This window comes from Eumetopias jubatus, unplaced genomic scaffold, assembly GCF_037043125.1.
Source record: "Eumetopias jubatus isolate StellerSeaLion01/CBP00866 unplaced genomic scaffold, mEumJub1_p1.0 scaffold_2, whole genome shotgun sequence".
Taxonomy (NCBI): Eukaryota; Metazoa; Chordata; class Mammalia; order Carnivora; family Otariidae; genus Eumetopias; species Eumetopias jubatus.
Genome location: NW_028274808.1, coordinates 146,364,208 through 146,382,288, shown reverse-complemented (window position 1 = coordinate 146,382,288; position 18,081 = coordinate 146,364,208). Strand labels below are relative to the sequence as shown.

Genomic DNA, 18,081 nt, shown 5'->3' with positions numbered 1-18,081 from the left:
AGGCGCCCTGAAAGCACTTTTACATATGTTTGCAGTTGTTGTTTTACTCTTCATTACCAAATTCTTGGAATGCACTGGTGCTAGTGATACCAGGATGCTGAAGGCCCTTCTAACACTGGAACTCATTTCTCTCCTCCCTCCTATCTCCCTTTTCTCTCTTCTTTCTCTGTAGTGTCCACTGTCACCCCTGCCCACAATCTTAGGTCTGTCTCCAGCTCTGTCCCCCTCTAAAAACCCAGTCTTGGGTTTTCATCCTCCCACCAGCTATTTCTGTCTGGTTCCTACATCTCAGTCTGCCCAAAACACATCCTCTCCCTGTGCTACTTTTGTTTCTGTTTGGCTGAAACCGCCATTTTCTTTGTGGTGACTTAGCTGCCAAGAGAAATGGCCAAGATTTCAAGATTGAAGGAACATTCCGCGTGGCCAGTCGTTCTGCGTTTCCACCTGGAACACCGACTGATCACCCTTCTTTCACTTGAGCCAGACTGCACGACTGCAGGCCCCTGCGCACGCTTGCACTTTTTCCATCCATCCCTTGCCTAATAGCTCCGCCAGCTAGGAAGGCCATTCCTCATCCGCTGCCTTGTTCTTCAGATCCGTTTTTTACATTCAGGCTCACATGCCCCCACCTCTTCTAAAGCTTCCGCTAATGCTGCTTCTCAGATAAAAATAATCTACCCATTGTCCTTCTTGGAATTCCCATAGCCTTACATCCATACGTGTCCATACTGCTTACTTGTCACCTTCTGTCCCACGTTATAACCCTTTATATATGTATCTTCTGATGAGAGTGTGAGTTCCTCCAGATTACTTAATGAATTTTTTAAGTTCCTTCATTGGATCTGTCTTAGTGCCATGAACATACAAGGCATTCAACTTAGCAGATGCATGAGTGAGCAGATTAATGGATGACTTGTTTTATTCAGATAATTCTTGACCAGGGAGCGTCCTGAATGGCACTGCATATTAATAGTAACTCACAAGTTAATTGCAAATTAGTAAATACGTTTGAAACTTCTGATTTGGCTGATTTTAAATAAAAAGGTATCAGTCCATCTGGAAAGTTCCTTAAGTGCTTGCTCATAAGCAGTTATATGTTTATGATTTAACAAATTAATTGTGGTGTTCCTAAATTGGGTTTTTGAAATGTTGCATAGAATTATTTTTCAATAGTGTTTTGACTTGGCATTTGAAGTAGATAGAACTAAAATAATGACTTCTTCAAGTATTAAGCTGACTTATTCTCTTGCTATTTTTGTCTTTCCCATTTATTCATTTTCTCATTCCCCTTTCACTCCATTTTTATTTTTATTTTACTAATTTAGTGAAAAGGATTTGGTGAAACAGGCAAAGACCTTAAATAGCGCAGCAAATAAACTGATCCCAAAACATCATTAGGCATTTTGCATTTGGTCACCTCGCAAGTCTGATGTACAACTTAATTGTAAAGAAAGAAATCTGAAAGTTATTACATTTAAGCTCTGATTCTACATAAAACGTCACCAAAAATTGACTCTGAATTTGTTGGACTTTAAAAAAGAAAAACAATTTCATATCTAGGCCGTGGGTTTTTTCTTCCTTACTTTCTCCCCAGAGTTAGAGTGTTTAGTATAAGTTCTTAAATAATTGCCAAATAAACTTTGAGAAATTACTTTGTTGACCAATAAATAAACACACCATTAAAAAAAAAAAAACAGCCTAGGGAATGGACACTCTGTGCATATATTATTGATGCCTTTACAGCCCAGTCCCAGACAGTATCAGATTCTCGGTGCGCTGTCCGTACCAGCGAGCCTGTCTGCCATTGCAGTGTAATGAACCAGAGGTGATAGCCGTATGGACTTGGACTCTTCTACAGTCGCTTTGTCTCCTAGGCCATGGTCCCTTTCCACTTTCCTTGTGTAGGTTTACTCCCCAAGGCACGGATAAGTACTTAGTATTTCACTACAGTTCTGTTCTCAGTAACTAAGATTGCTTGCAACTTTTTTGCCTTAGTGACTTTGGGCGGGGGAGGGAACCCACATCCTTACGTTTCTTTAAAGTACATAGAGATAAAGTTAGTGATTAGGTAGCTTATGATAACATAACGTGGAAGCTTGGAAAACCCTCCTAATATTTGTCATCTTCTACCTCTGCCATTTTCCTGCAATTCCACTTCCTATTTAGGTAGCTCAGAGAGAATAATTTTAATGAAAAAACTCGTCTCCCATAAAAACAAAAACAAAAAACACGACACTACACAATTTTCAGATCTATCCTGCTGTTCCTTTTGGAGTAAAGACAGCAAGGTATAGACATGAGTGATGGTTTCCCACCTGTCACTTCTTGCTAGAGACATTTACTTAAAAGTTTCTATTAATTTCTGTTCAGATGGGGATTTGCTAACGTCTCTGGGAAACTAACAATATAATTATTAGAAAACCATTTCAGCGTAGGAAATAGATATATGATAAACTCTTTATTATTTAGTCTAAAAATAAAAATTCCCAGTAGATATCCATACATAGTAATTAGCAGGGCTTCTTTTTCTAAGTGACCACAGTTCTACTCCCCTTTCTAGGCTTTACATTGTAAATAATCCTATAAATACTTGGATTTTTTTTTAATGACTTTTGATTTGGGGGAACAGGCTTTACATAAGCCTTCATTCCTTCAAAAAGTCTTGGCAAAAAAAAATATTTTTTCTCATTTTGTTATGATTTGCAGCATTTCAGCTGCTTAGGTGGGAACAAAGATAACCCCCCTTTGCTTCCAGCTTTTGAAACTCTTTACCTTCTTCTTGGAAAAACCAGAATTAAGAGAGTAAGAGATTTCACGCGTGCTTCTATAGGTCCTTACAGACTTGAACCAAAGTCAAGTCAAAGAGCATATTACCAACCTCATGGAATAACCTGTGCTCTTGAACTTATTTTAGTTCTTATAATTTTGCACCTATTCTTATCTTCATCAACCTTTTGTGGTGATGAGTTGCCTTTTCTATGAGCATTTGGAAAGAGTGCTCAACCACTAAAATAAAACGTTTTAAAGACTACAGATAGCATGCTTTCCAATTCTATTCTATAGAGCCCCAGATGTTTCACCCCTTAGAACATGGTTCTTTATAGGTGCAAAGTTATGGGATATATAGAAGAAAACATTCATTAGAATTTTTCAGAGAATATGATCAGGAATCTTACATAGGCCCAGTGCTGAGTTGTTTGTCCACTTGGTCACACACCACCTGGTAGGAATGGAAAAGGAAAGAGATGGCCAAACTCTGACAAAGTCTTTTCCTTAGAGAAGAACTCAAAGCCTAGGTAAGGGTTAATGTACAATGTCAGTGATTTAATATAAGTTGTGGTGTAGGGAAAGGACCAGGAAAATGTTCTAATTTCACATATAAGAAAGTAGTTGCCCATTTGCGAGTTCCAGTTATGTGTGTAAAGCAGAAATATAAGGTACCAAACCTACTAGGAAATAAACACAAAAAAGTGGGTTTAACTTTAATGGACTGTGTTGGCTTTGGATATGGATTTTCTAAAAAGTGATGTTTTATTGTTTATCATCTAATGGCTGTAAACTGTAGTACTAGAATAAAAAAAAAATGGAAAATCAACTTTTCCTCTGCCTGGTTCACCTCCATCTTGCTTTTCTTTAGAGTTTGTTTCTTCTCCATCTTCCCCCCCACCCCGCCCCAGTCTCATTTCTTCCCCTGTGTCCTGCAAAGCTTTTTTTTTTTTTTTCCCCTCTCCTCTGTCTCTCCACGCCTTCTTCCTTGGGTTGCTTTATTTTGTGTTGTAAACTTGGTCTTCCTCCCCACCATGGCTTTTGTTTTTTATCACAAGTTCATATGGCTCACATCCAGATTGCGCCAGGCTGAGCGAGGCCGCCAGTCTGCCGAGTTGGACAACCGTCTCTTCAAGCAGGACTTCGGAGACAAGATCAACAGTCTGCAGCTGGAAGTAGAGGAGCTCACCAGGCAGCGGTGAAGAAAGGGTGCCAGGAGCTGCCCCGGGGTGGGGGGGTGGCCGGGGGGGGGGTAGTTCTAAGGCTAGCAGCAAGAGAAGGAGGACCCCTGGGCCAGCCCTCTCCATTCTGTCCTTGCAATGTCCTTTCTCTGGAATTAGCATTCAGGAAGCTTTGCATATATCAACATTTCCAAACTTGTCAACATGCTTTGCCATCAAAGGAGGAAATTAGAACCCACGGTCCCAGATAAATAGAAAGGAATGAGAGTTAATAGCCAACATCACACTGATAATAATGGTATTCCCTAAATTTTTACTGTGTGCTGCGAACTTTACAAAGTACTACATAGGCATTTGGTCCTGACATCTTCCCATCAACCCTTTTAGTAGGTAACTGTCTTACCCCCATTGTCAGATGAAATTCATTAAAGCTTAGACAGGTTCAGTTTGTCCAAGATTGACACAGTTCAGCTAGTAAGCGGCAGCACTCTAAAAGTCTGTCTCTCTCTGACTCCGAGTCCTTAACCACTCTTCCATATTGTCTGTCAAATGAGACTCAGTTCTTTGCTGGAGCCACTGACTTCAAACAAAGAGAACTTTGTTGTTGGATATAAAAGCACATGGCTACTAAGCATACTAGTGGCTGGCAGTGGAACTGGGCATTGAACATTAAAGAGAGACCAGCTAATTAAGATGAAATGGGACGACAGTGTTGGTGATTTCTTACTGTTTCTTGCTGAAATTTTGTAAATACTGTCTTTTAATTATAGTAAATCCTACTAAATGTCATTCAGTTGACTACAACTCTTTAAGAGTTAATATTAAATACTGACATTCAGGGTGGTGACCCTTAGGCACTGGGAGATCTTAAAGCACATCCTTTTTTTAAAGATTTTATTTATGTATTTATTAGAGAGCATGAGCAGGGGGAGGAGCAGAGGGAGAAGCAGACTCCCTGCTGAGCTGGGAGCCCCATGTGGGGCTGGATCCCAGGACCCTGAGATCATGACCTGAGCCGAAGGCAGACACTTAAAACCGACTGAGCCACCCCTTAAAGTACATTCTGAATTATCCAAGAAAGATTAAACATTGTCTGTATTTTAGTGTTACTGGTTTTACTGTATTGTGTTCTAACACCTTAAAACCTGATTGTCCCTATGTATCTGGTAACTTTTTATTCATCAAGTATTAAAATTTAATTGCTGAGCTTTAAGAGAAGGGTTTGGCCTTCCTTAGAGAATATGAGTGCAGAAATCCAAATTCTGACCCTCTTCCTCTCCCGCCCGTCCCAGGCACCAGCTTGAATTAGAACTACAACTGGAAAGAGAAAGAAGGTTACAAAACAACAGGAGCATCCCAGGAAAGGTTTCTCAGAAGCCAGAACCCAAAACGGTAATATTGGATTACTCCCTTGGTCATTCACTTAATTTTTAGAGGCTACCTTGATGGGCCAGACAGTTTTCTCTCTGGGAACACAAGCTTGATGCTGTGACCTTGAGTGTGCAGACTGCAGACAAGACCCAGAGTGAACACAAGGCCTTGATTCTCAGTCTGCCTCTAGATACTCTAACTTGATTTCACATGGAAAAGAGGCCTCATTAACCATGATTTCCAGGGACCCTCTTACCCCTTTCACTTTAAGTAAGATTATTTGGGTGTCTTAACAAACACTTGTGTTCCTTGGACTTCTGCTGGCTAGTATCTTTAATAATATGTTATAGTAATCCTTCCCAACTCTGAATTTCCCTTTAATAGAATTGTCTTAAATGTGGATTTGCTTCTGTATGGCTTTTTCAGAATCATGAGGATTTCAGTTTTAGTATACTCAAGGTACTTCTCTTGGGAAAATTAGAACAAGAGGGAACTCGAGTTGCTTGGGGGAAAGAAAGTGATACAGAATGTTTAAAGAACAGCAGTAGAAGTTTCTACAGAACAGTCTTAGGAGAGAGACCCCCAGCTCCTATAATGGTGAGGAAGCTAGAGTTGAGTAAGACCATCTCTGGGACCCAGGAAACAGAAGCCAATCTCTTCAGACAATAAAATCAGAAAAGTACAGAATACTTACTCAAAGACAAACACAGGAAAAAAGTAGCTTCTTTGTTTATATTATATATAACAAAGCAGAACAAATGTATAAGCTTCTTCTTTAACATTTCTAGAGAGATGCCAATTTGCTGGAGAGTAGCAAATAACGGTAAATAGAAATTTATTATATAGTACTCATTACCACCCATTTAAAGTGTGCAAAATACCACAGTTTTTGTAGCATGCCATCTTTATTAGTTTAATTTAACAAATGTGAAATCTACTTAGCAGGGCTTACAGAGATTTACTTATATTCTTGTCCGATCTTATCCTGCTTTTCCAGTGAGGCCTTACGTTCCTCAGTCTTAAACTGCCCTGCAGTAGAGACTCCAGGAGTGTAACTACTGCGTTAACCTCCTTTCCTTGACACGAGTGGTGTAAGCACGTGCATTTTATTTTTGGAGGCTGATGGACAGCAGTGTGTGTGTGCCACAGAAAGAATTTGTCACTAAAAACTGCCCAGGCAGGGCTTACAAGCTTTGGTAGAAATGCAGTTTGGAACTTGACATTGGTCCTTCAGAGTAGAACAACACGCCTCAGGTTGTATAGGCTGCGTAAGTTGTCGTGACATCGTGGCAGCTGCTTGGCTGAGTGCCAGAGGATTACGGTCTGCTCCATACGGTGGTGCCTGGTTTTCCCAGTTTTCCAGAGCTCAGCTGGGAGTGGGAGGTGGAGACAGGGGTAGATACATGGAAGTAACTAAGATACCCTAAGAAGTAAGCTCACTCTGTAAATAAATAGGATATATTCTGAATTTTATTTGAATTGAAAGAGTTAAGAAGGAAAATATCTACTCTGAAAATCATTTGTTGCAAACTCTATCAGAATAATTTGTTAAGAAACTACTTAGAGCCAAGAATGAGGGAAAATATCTTGAAAGTTAAATTCCTTCCCTAACAAAAAAGCTGCTTAGTTTTATACCTAAGCTAAGACAGTACCGAAGAAATGTCTGCAGCATCGTCACTGTGGAGCCTTCTGAATAACTAAGAAATTGGGCTGTTTTCTCTTGGCAGGATGGGAAGCACAAAATTCAAGAGGAAAACGTTAAACCAAAAAAGCCCCTGGACGGAAGCCACAGGTGTTTGTAATAAAGTACTAACGAAGACATTAAAGCTGTTTTGGGGGATGGTGGGAAAGAGGGAGCTTTTGATATAATTGGCAATGGCACAGACCAGACACTGACTTATAACATTAATACTCCAGAAAAGCACTTTGAAGGGGGAGTGACTAAATCAACCAGGGAACACATATTAAACCAAACCCACTTAGTCCATTTCAGAAGAAAGAAGGGTGATCAAGCTGTCCTCTGACTTCTTCCCTGGTTAACCCCAAACTCAAATTATCACTTCAAAGATTATTTCTCATCTTTACTGGGTTGGGATCACAGAGGAACGAAGTACAAATCATAGCAATTCTTAGGTTCTTAAATGTACCTGAGCATGACTTGTTTCCACCTACATGCTACGTGAAAGGCAGCTATGTTTCAAATAAATCCTCTAATTTTCTTTGTGTCCTTTCTCTTAAGGGTCTCAAACAGCTTAATTTGATGCCTTTTTCTTAACGCTTCATCTGATCTCACTATGAAAACCTTAGGATTGTTTCAAGGAAATTGACTTTTAATAATTATTTTAGCAGGTAGAAATATAACAAAATATCACATGGTGCCACTGCATTAAAAAGTGAAGGAGGTCCAACTGTATAACATTCTGGAAGAGCCAAAATCATGGACACAGTGCTTGCCAGGGGTTTGGGGGCATTCATGGGTGAGCACAGAGCATTTTTTAGGACAGTGAAAATACTTACATGGTACTGTAATGGTAGATATATGTCCTCCATTTGTCCAAACCCCTAGAATGTATAACACCAAGAGTGAACCCTAATGCAAACTGCAGTCTTTGAGTAGTTATGATGTGTAATGTAGGTTCATCGATTGTCACATCGTTTGCCCGCCCCCCCCCACCCGGTGTGGAATGTTGATACTGGGGGAAGGGGGGAGGGCAGGCAAAGTGTATGGGAAACGTCAGTACTTTCTGTTCCGTTTTGCTATGAACCTAAAATGGCTCCCAGAATCAGTCTGTTACAACAGCAGCAGCAAAGGTTAGTAACAAGAAAGATAGCATGGAGGGGCTTGGAGAGCACTATACAGCATACATTTTTGGCAACTGTCCCTGTCCAGGCTTTGATGCCTCAAGAATGAGGTAGAGTGTTACCTGAGCAAAGTCGCTGCTGGAAAAGAAAAATCACCCAGTCCCAACAAAAGATTCGTTATGCAGGTACTTGACCTCCAAGGCCAGAATGATTCCAAAGCCTTTACACCCTAAGAGAGCTCGGCCTGATCCAGGACTAACCTTAAACTACCCTACAGATCAGCATGGGCTGCAGAAATGAATTAGAAAGGCTGTAAAATTAACGAGGGCCTAAAAGAGCCTTTCAGAATCAGCCCCATTCCAGACTAAAACCAAGCCATTTACAGACAGGAGTACCTTACATGCCAGCCTCTGATTTCGGCCATGGGAATAGAAGACAACACTACCTTATACCTATATTGTGCTCTGCAGCTTAAATAGTGTGTTTCACATTCATTATCTCCTTAAAACTGTAATTCTCCAGGGCGCCTGGGTGGCTCAGTTGGTTAAGCAACTGCCTTCGGCTCAGGTCATGATCCTGGAGTCCTGGGATCGAGTCCCGCATCGGGCTCCCTGCTCAGCGGGGAGTCTGCTTCTCCCTCTGACCCTCCCCCCTCCTCATGCTCTCTTATCTCATTCTCTCTCTCAAATAAATAAAATCTAAAAAAAAAAAAAGTAATTCTCCAGATGAGAAAACTGAGGAGCACAGAGAGGCGAGGTGTCTCACCTCTAAGTGGCCTCTGCTTACATTGTTTTCTTTGTTGATTCCTTTGCTCGATGTAATAGCTGCTTCCAAAGCCTGTCCTGGCCGGAACAACAATCCTAAAACATAGCCAGGTTTCTTGGGATTATGGTCCAAGGAACAGCTTGGAAACCTGTTCACACTGGTGGTCACACTGCCACTCTGTGGAAGAGACTCAGAGCCACTGTGGATCTGTGGTGTATTATCCCCAGAACTGCTCCTCTTAAATTCTCTTCCAAATTGGGAAAATCAGGGTGAGCTCAGGTGGGTCTTGGGAAGAAATAGTTCAGCCTGAATGGGTACTCCCGTGACAGTCTCATTCATCCCCTTACCCTGATTAATTTGCTGAAAAAGTTCACATTTTAAGGACATTTGGAAGAGGGGACTAATACATGACATATAATGGGTAGACTAATACAACAAAAGATATTAAAATGGATAGCACTGGCCATTGGAGTTTTACAGGCTGGGATACAAATGCTAAACTATTTTCTTGGTAGTAAAAACAAAGCATAGAATATAACTCCAAGTCTGTTTTTAAACAGGAACCATAATGTAGGTCAAGGATCAGATTCTGCTAATAGATTTACCAACCAAAATTTCCTCTCCTTGGAGGTCAAGATTGACAACTATGTCAGTCCCAACAACATAAAGGAACCATGTTGTTGCTTTTTCTGTGCTTTTGAATGATTCACATAGAAATATAATAAATTGCTGTTTGTTCCTCTTTCTAATTCTCCGCTGTAGGCTGCAGTCTCACCCTGTGGATGAGCAGGTAATGGACTCTCCCGTTCTCGGACGTCTGGTATGAATTACGTAGTTGGCTGGACTATCCCCTAGCTGTACACGGGCAGCCTGGAACGTCAGTGAATGCACACAGGCCCCTGGGGCCCATCCTTTTAACAGCATCCTTAACAAACACGCATTTGCCTGAAACTGTCACCAGAAGTAGCGGAGCTCTGAGCAATTTACTAAGTAAACACCCGGTCTCACTTCTTACTTGAAATTCTCTTTGCCATACCGTGGGACCTAAGAGACCTCACTGTTCCTCTTTTTCTCTTAGTTTTCCTTCCATAAAACAGAAAAAATGCGTCTTGATCACTTGGAAATAAACAAATATAAATGGTTGCAAGATACTTTGCAAGTATAATAGGATATGACAACTGCACGAGAAAGATGATAAATGTGGCTGACTGAGCCTACTGCTTTCCATTCTTGATACAGTAGGACAAGAGGGACGGGCCTTTTTTTAACTTTCTACTTCATACTCGTATCCTAGACTTTTTATAAATAAAGTCACGTTACTTTTTTATAAAAAGAAAAAGAGCTCCAAGGATATTGATGGGATTCCCAGAGCTGTATTAAGGTGTTAGAAACATATGTCATTTGTTTCTTTAGTTTCCAGATAGTCTGTAGTGTGGTTCTGTTAATTTCGCAACTAAGAAAATGAATATTCTGAAAGTATTGATATTTCTGGGGCTAAGAGAAACTAACTGGCTTAATATGTGGTTTAGGATCAGCCAGTGCTCTCTGAAAAGCCACAGACGTGTCAGCTGTGCCAGGAAGATGGCAGCCGAACCAAGGCAACAGTGGTGAGACCCAAACAGGTTCTTCATAGGGATGTCCCTTTCAATAATAGGGACTTTACTGTGTACAGAGTGGGGAGAAGAGCAAAAAAGAAAAGCATTTATAAAATACCTGTTTAAAAAAATAGGTATTTTTTTTCAGTCATAGTAAGTCATGTCAGTAAATCCCCATTAAAATAAATATAAATAACTTTTAAAGATTAAATTTATAACTAAATGTTTATTGAGTGCCTATTGTGTGGAATGTGCTGTTTCATGTGCTGGAGAAAGAGAAATGAACAAGCGTAGACCAAGTCCCTGTTGTAAAGCTTATCTCCTTTGTGCCGTCATTTTATAGATGAAGAACCTTGGGCTCAGAGATTTTAAGTACTTCTCAAAGTTGACTCAAGTCATAAGTGGCAAAGCCCACAGGTTGCAACCTGACTTTGGCCCCAAAATCTATACTCCTCTAATACTTCATCCTGCTTAGAACAAATCAGATAGTTGGGCATGGGGGGGGGGGGGGACTCTGAATTATTTGGAGAATCAGCCTCTGCAAGGGAAATGAGCCCTCTCCACCAAAACCACTTGTTTTCCCCTCGGATCATGAGGACTCTCTGGCAGAGCACTTCCCCAGTTTGTTAGAGTAGGCAGTGAAGGAAGTGTTCAGATACAGTGAGTGTTCTGATAGCCAGGTCTTTGACCCACTCACAGTAGTATCCCCCAGAATGTAATATGGTGCCCATTTCATTGTAGATGCTCAAGAAATGGACAAATGACTAAGAAACAGGTGTTTGGAAGAGATAAGGAAATGTGCCCAAATTCTGGATTGCAACCTGCATGCCGCCATTTGTGATCTTGCTGAATTTTAACAAGCAGAATCACGTGATCTAGTCTTACATTAGCAGAATCCGAGAAAGATGAACTGCCTTTATAGAATTAGAATTGGAATTCTAGAAATAGGTCCCCAAATAAAGAAACTGCTAATCTAATTCTGGCTTTTCTTAGCCATGCAGAGTAACTGCAGTATGTCGGAGGAAAATTCCTCTCAGGCTTTCAAACAAAAGTGACTCCCTACCTCTACTGCACCGTCAGGAAGGTGAATTGTTTGGGAGAAAGTGGCATTATTAATGGGGGAAGTGACTCTTCACAGCCTTTATATAGGGTCCCTTGGAGCTACGTGCGCACCACCCTATCACAGCCTTACCAGTGACACTGCATAATAACCCACGTGCCGCCCCATTGCATGACCACTAAAGACTCAAAATGCTTCATGAAGAGCGTAATTTCCCTGTAAAGAGGATGCAGGGAGCTGTGCTCCTGCTGCACCGATATCCCAAAGGATGAGCTTATAGAGCATTCTAGGAGAGCAGTAAGTACATCAGTGTATTAGGAATTATACTTCCGGTTCATGCTCAGCAAAACTTGAAATCCTAGGCTGGCTACCCAGTCCATTGCTAGGTCACTCACTGCCTGCCTTATTTGGACTATTCTTAGGTACTTACAAACTGATTTTAGAATTAGCCCACCTAAAAGTGAATGTAATGACTAAAAGTATTCTAAAGATAAATTATTTGTATATTATGTTCTTTGGAATTCTCTGGCACTGCTTCTCTTCATTTAGATCTAAGAATTAGACAGTAAGCTTCTTTGTAGACAGAGATGGTGTTTGATCAGATTCTATCTGGCGCCTAGCAAACATTCAGTCAATACCTGATGAGGCATTGAGCATTTACTGTATTTGACCTTTTATATCCCATGCATCCGTATGCTCTGCCCTTCTATTCCCCGCCTAACCTCCCTCTTCTCCTTGTAGAATGTGTGTAAGAACTGCAAAGGAACTTTCTGTAATGCCTGCTCAACAAACGAACTGCCTCTTCCTTCAAGTATCAAGCCTGAGCGAGTTTGCAATCCCTGCCACGAGCGTCTGATGAAACAGTATTCCACCAGCCCATCGTAAGACTGGAAGCCAAGACCTGGACCGGTGTCCCCACCCGTGTTAGATGTCAGGATCTCCTAGAGCCCAGAACTTAGAATCAACTCCATTGTTGACAGGACTGATTTAAATAAGCCAGGTCCAGGGAGAAAAGGCAGTGGCTGGGGGTGCTGGAAGGTTTGCTCACTTTCCCTAATGACTGTATGAATAAAAGTTACTCACTTGAGCCTCTCTTCTAAATCTAAACAACCCCACCTTGAGGGCTGTATTTTATAACATGTCTTTGGAGGGGCTATTCATTTTTATGAATAGTGATTAATACTGGCGTGGATAAAATAGGAGAGAGGGTCCATACAGATAAGAGGAAAAAAAAAGGAAAATGATCATCTCCCTCTATTACGTTTGCAGATTCAAAGGGGAAAGATAAATGTTAACGGAGATCAAAATGATGTTTTATATCATCCCCAGGTGCTGCTAGACATAAACAGTTTCCTCTTCTCCCCCACTACCTACCTCTTTAAAGTATCTCTACCAAACTGTGAACCCAAACTCAGGGAAAAGAAATTAAAGAGTAATATAAATTTTGAATGTACTTAAAACAATGTAATTTATTATAGTTTCAGGACCAGAAAGGTCCTGGCCTTACAATTTTTCAGTATCAGAATAAGAGGAACATTTGCCATTTCTCCACTTAATGACTTCAAAAATAAGTATCTGCCCTTTTCAGAATGTCCTCCTGCAAAATAAAAGCCAACTCCCTTCCTAGGCCTTCCCTGCTCTCCCAAGTCATAATGAAAATTGTGTTTTAAAGATAGGGTTTGACTTTGCAGATAGGTATTGAAAGCAAAGCTTAGTCAGGTGTAAAGTAAAACAATTTTAATTTGTCCAAGGCTGAGATCAATTAGCTCAGAATATTAAATTTTTTTTGAGTAAAGGCTACCTTCTTCTGAGCCAAGGATTAGAACTGGTAGGTTTGTTGGAAAGTGTGATAATTAAACATCTCTTCATAAGAAACCCTTTGGGGAAAATAAAGAGGGGGAAGTGCATTCCACAAGGGAAGAAAAACAGTGGTATGTGCTATTTTGATTATGTTACATGTGTCTAGATTGTTGATTCCAATTAAGACCTAAGAAGATATGATTCTGTAACTGGTTTAGAATTCTGGGGTGGAAACATCCTGGAACCATGATACTTGATAAATTCTCCTCAAAAGGGTTATAGCCTGGGAAAGAGTTGTTATTCCGGAAGTCTGACCTGTTACATGGTGCAGCTGAGCTTTAAGAGTACTAGGGAAAAATAAATCTAATAATTCTAGCCTAGGTTTTTGAGTGTTTTTTTCCCTTTAAGTAATATTGTGTGTGTGTGTGATTATTCATCTTATTTTTGGCCACCTACAGGTTTTCAGCACTGTTCTAGGTGCTACACAGGTAATGTGGAGAATTACCCTAAATTAGCAAAAGCTATTTTATAATTAGTTTTGAATCAAATTGAAAAGAGGCAGCTCTACCTGGAATGTGAGGAAGAATATGTAATTAGCCACTTGAGATTTTATTGTGACTCACACATAGTCACACATAGTTTTTTTTTTTTCCCAACAAAACTCCAGAGATCTATTAGTGAAGCTGTCCGCAAAAGCAAGAGAACCAAGTCATGAATGCCTTGAATTCATGTTAGATCTGTCCTCCTTAAAAATTGTGCTTTCCACTATTCACAGGGTAGCATCAACAAGAATACCATTCTTAGGAATAAACAACCCAGAGGCAGAAGATTTGTACACTAAAGCCTAAAGAAATTAAAGATCACAACAAATGGGAGGACACCCCATGTTTATTAATTGGAAGACTTAATATTGTTAAGATGCCAGTATTACCCAAAACCATTTACAGATTCCATGTAATCCTATCAAAAATCCCAGTATTTTTTTGCAGAAATAGAAGCATCCATTCTAAATTTATATGGAATCTCAGGGGACACCCAAATAACCAAAGCAATCCTGGAAAAGAACAAAGTTGGAGGTCTCACTTCTGACATCAAAACTTAGTACAAAGCTAGTGATCAAAACAGTATGGTAAAAAAAAAAAATAGTATGGTACTGGCATAAAAACACAGACCAATGGAATAGGAGAGCTTAGAAATAAACCTTCACATATATGGTCTAATGATGTTTTAGAAGGGTGCCAAGACCAGAAGGGGCTTGAAGGACAGTCTTTTCAACAAACGCGTTGGGAAAACTGGATGCCCACATGCTAGGGAAAAGAAGCGGGACCTCTACTACAACACATACAGATATTAACTCAAAATGGTTCAAAGATCGAAACGAGCTAGAACTAGAACTCGGGAAAAAAAGAAACCGGGAAAGAGTGTGACATTCGATTTGGCACTAGTTTATTGGGTAAGACACCAAGAGCACAGGCAACAACCACCAAAATAGCATGGGTTGGACTTTGATCAGAATCGTCGAGAAACTGGAACTCCTGTGTGTGGCTGCTAGTAGCGCGGCCGCCGCAGGACAGTAGGACGGGTCCTGAAGCAACTGCGATCGCCAGGTAGTACCAGCAATTCCCCTTCAGGGGTGGAAGCAGGGACTCAAACATACTTATACACCTATGTTCATGGCAGCGTTTACAATCGCCAAAAGGGGAAGCACCCCAAGCGTCCACCAGTGAAAGAAGAAACAATGCAGTAGATACACACAATGGAATATTACTCTGCCTTAGAACGGAAATTCTGAAACATACTACTACACAGATGAACCTTGGGGACATTAGAAGTGAAAACAAGCCAGTCACAGAAGGACAGATAGGACTCCACTTGCGTGAGGTCCCTAGCGCCATCGAATTCAGACACAGTAGAATGGTCGCTGCCAGGCGTTGAGGGAAGGGGGACGATGAATATGGGTTCGTACACAGCTCTGCTGAGAGGGTCTAGAAGCCAACACTCAGTAGCAGTGGGCACAACCCAATATCGAATCTCTCATTAGAAACTAAAGCTTGGGTTTGTTTTTGTTTTTTAAGATTTTATTTGACAGCACAGCAGGGGAAGTGGCAGGCAGATGGAGAGGGAGAAGCAGGCTCCCCACTGAGCAGGGAGCCCGATGCGGGGCTTGATCCCAGGACCCTGGGATCATGACCTGAGCCGAAGGCAGAGGCTTAATGACTGAGCCAGCCAGGCACCTCATAAAGCTTGGTTTCTAACACCATTATCCACTAAAAGGGACCAGGGCTCTCTGAAGAAACAGCTGATGCTAGGTCTGGGACATCTGTAATGCCAGAAAGTAAGGAGGTAGCAGCATAAAAGCCAAGGGATGGGAGACATTGAAGGGATACAGAAGCCAATAAAAAGCTCCCAGTGGCCAAAGCTGAAACTGAGCAACAAAATAATGTAGCATAGGATTATGAGCCAAAGTACAAAATATCTGAGCCCATACTGATATAAAAGATTATAAATGAGGGAGAAGTGGCACATCTACACAGAAAAATTCCAAATGATTTTGTAGCTATTTAACTTCCCACCTCTTGAATGTGGGCTGTGCTTAGTAACTTGCACAATACAGAAAGTACAATTTAAAAAAAAAGTACAGTATAGAAAAAGAAAAAAGGAAATTTATATATAGTCACCTAGCAAACACCATCTTGGCCAGGTGATCAAAACTGATGTGATAGTCATGCTGATAACATGAATCTTTCATAAGATGTAGTGAAAATGACACCCTTGTGTTCTTCCTCCCCAAATCCTATAACCCCACTGTAACCATGAGAAAAACCTCAGAAAACTCCAATTGAGGGACATTCTACAACATACCTGACCAGTCAGTACTCCTTAAAATTGTCAAGGTCGTCAGAAACAAAAAAGTCAGAGATTAAAGAGACATGACGACTAAATGTAATGTAGGCCCTTTTTAAACAATTGTATTTCAGAAGTGACCATGTTTTGATTTATAGTAAAACACCTTTTAAATAATTTGGCCTAATATGTCCCCTTAAAGGTCCCTCAAGTCAAATCTTAAGGTTTCTTAGACAAGACATTTGTTGGCTTGGGGATTTGTCAATTATCAAGATCTTTTATTCTCAACATCCCTGAGGACAATTAATTTTGTTAACATATTACTTTTGGATAAGAGAACTTTGTAAGTATGTCTACCAAATCAGAAATCAAATATCTGACATGTACAATTTCTACACCTAGAATAAAAGGCAAATTTTATTCAAAGACAGCATACTGAAATAGAAAATTAGTTAAAAAATAGAGCCAGTGACCAGTTGTAAGCATTGCTGAGGATGTCAGATTCCTAAGAGTTAATAATTAAGCTTGGTAAAGAGAGAGCACTCAGGCCTCCAACAGGCAAAATAGGATAGAAAAGCCAAAAAAGTCCCCAGGCAGCAACACCGCCTTACCATTTGGGGGTGCTGCTTTCTGACACAATAGCATCATTCATATTCAATTATAAGGTCTATCAAAAATAATTTATTCTTGGGCGCCTGGGTGGCTCAGATGGTTAAGCATCTGTCTTCGGCTCAGGTCATGATCCTGGGGTCCTGGGATCGAGTCCCGCATCGGGCTCCCTGCTCGGCGGGGAGTCTGCTTTTCTCTCTCTCTCTCTCTCTCTCTCTCTGTCTCTCTCTCTCTCTCTCTCCCCCCCATGAATAAATAAAATCTTTAAAAAAAATTTAAATAATAATAATTTATTCTTGTAAGTTAAAGCAGGTTAAAAATTAGCCCAATATTGGGCGCCTGGGTGGCTCAGTCGTTAAGCGGCTGCCTTCGGGTCAGGTCAGGATCCCAGGGTCCTGGGATCGAGTCCCACATCGGGCTCCCTGCTCAGTGGGGAACCTGCTTCTCCCTCTCCCACTCCCCCTGCTTGTGTTCCCTCTCTCGCTGTCTCTCTCTGTCAAATAAAGTCTTTAAAAAAAATAAAAATAAAATAAAAATTAGCCCAATATTAAAACTTGTATTCTCCCGTTTGCTTTCTTGAAGAGACCAAGAAATGAATGATATTGCCAAGTGACAGAAAGAAAGGTTGAGAGCCTCTTTAGTTCAGTTAGAACCAGGTATGTTTTGGGACCACACGTCTTTGAATATACTTGTGAAATTTCACCTATGGACTTCAAATTCAGTCAGGATCATTTTAAAGACTTTTTCTTAAATATACCATGGTGATCCTTGTTTCACTGAATCCATTCATATTCTCGTCTACCTTGGTTTCCATGTCTTTTCACCCGGTACTTTCAAAATCATTTCACTATAATGACCTAATTCTAACACAAAGCCTAGCAGCATAAAAGGGGAGATTTAAGAGTTGCACCACACAGGGGTGCGTGGATGGCTCAGCTGGTTGAGCATCTGCCTCTTGATTTTGGCTCAGGTCATCTCAGAGTCATGAGATCAAGACCCATGTCGCACTCCACGGTCAGCATGGAGTCGGCTTGGGATTCTCTCTCCCTCTCCTGCTGCCCCTCCCCCTACTCGCATGCTCTCCAAAATAATAAATAAGAATTACACCACATAAAAATAATTTCTGCCATGATAAGCAAACAAAATGACAAAGCGCTGAGGGGAAAGGTATTTAGTTAGCTCACTGCAAGAATAAAGGGTTCCTATTAAGAAAAAAAAACAAACACAATAGAAAAGTGGTCAATAAATATCCCCAAAAGGCAAATGGCAAAATTCAGTTTGTGGAAAC

The 18,081-nt window shown here is 40.7% G+C and overlaps 1 protein-coding gene across 6 annotated transcripts in view; it reads left to right on the top strand.

The window, feature by feature from the left end:
• RUFY3 (RUN and FYVE domain containing 3) overlaps positions 1 to 13,715 on the top strand; it is a 77,901-nt gene extending 64,186 nt beyond the window's left edge. For 3 of the 6 annotated variants that reach the window (XM_028100548.2, XM_088021145.1, XM_028100550.2), the window contains 6 exons: positions 3,845 to 3,964; positions 5,240 to 5,339; positions 7,046 to 7,110; positions 9,648 to 9,675; positions 10,415 to 10,492; positions 12,282 to 13,715. In XM_028100548.2, the coding sequence (XP_027956349.1) occupies positions 3,845 to 3,964; positions 5,240 to 5,339; positions 7,046 to 7,110; positions 9,648 to 9,675; positions 10,415 to 10,492; positions 12,282 to 12,425 (535 nt within the window). In that variant the 3' untranslated portion in view covers positions 12,426 to 13,715. Of the gene's footprint in view, positions 1 to 1,325; positions 3,819 to 3,844; positions 3,965 to 5,239; positions 5,340 to 7,045; positions 7,125 to 9,647; positions 9,676 to 10,414; positions 10,493 to 12,281 lie in introns of those variants that run through there. The other 3 variants (XM_028100549.2, XM_028100551.2, XM_028100555.2) reach the window with 3 other exon arrangements.
• The last annotated feature ends 4,366 nt before the right edge of the window (positions 13,716 to 18,081 follow it).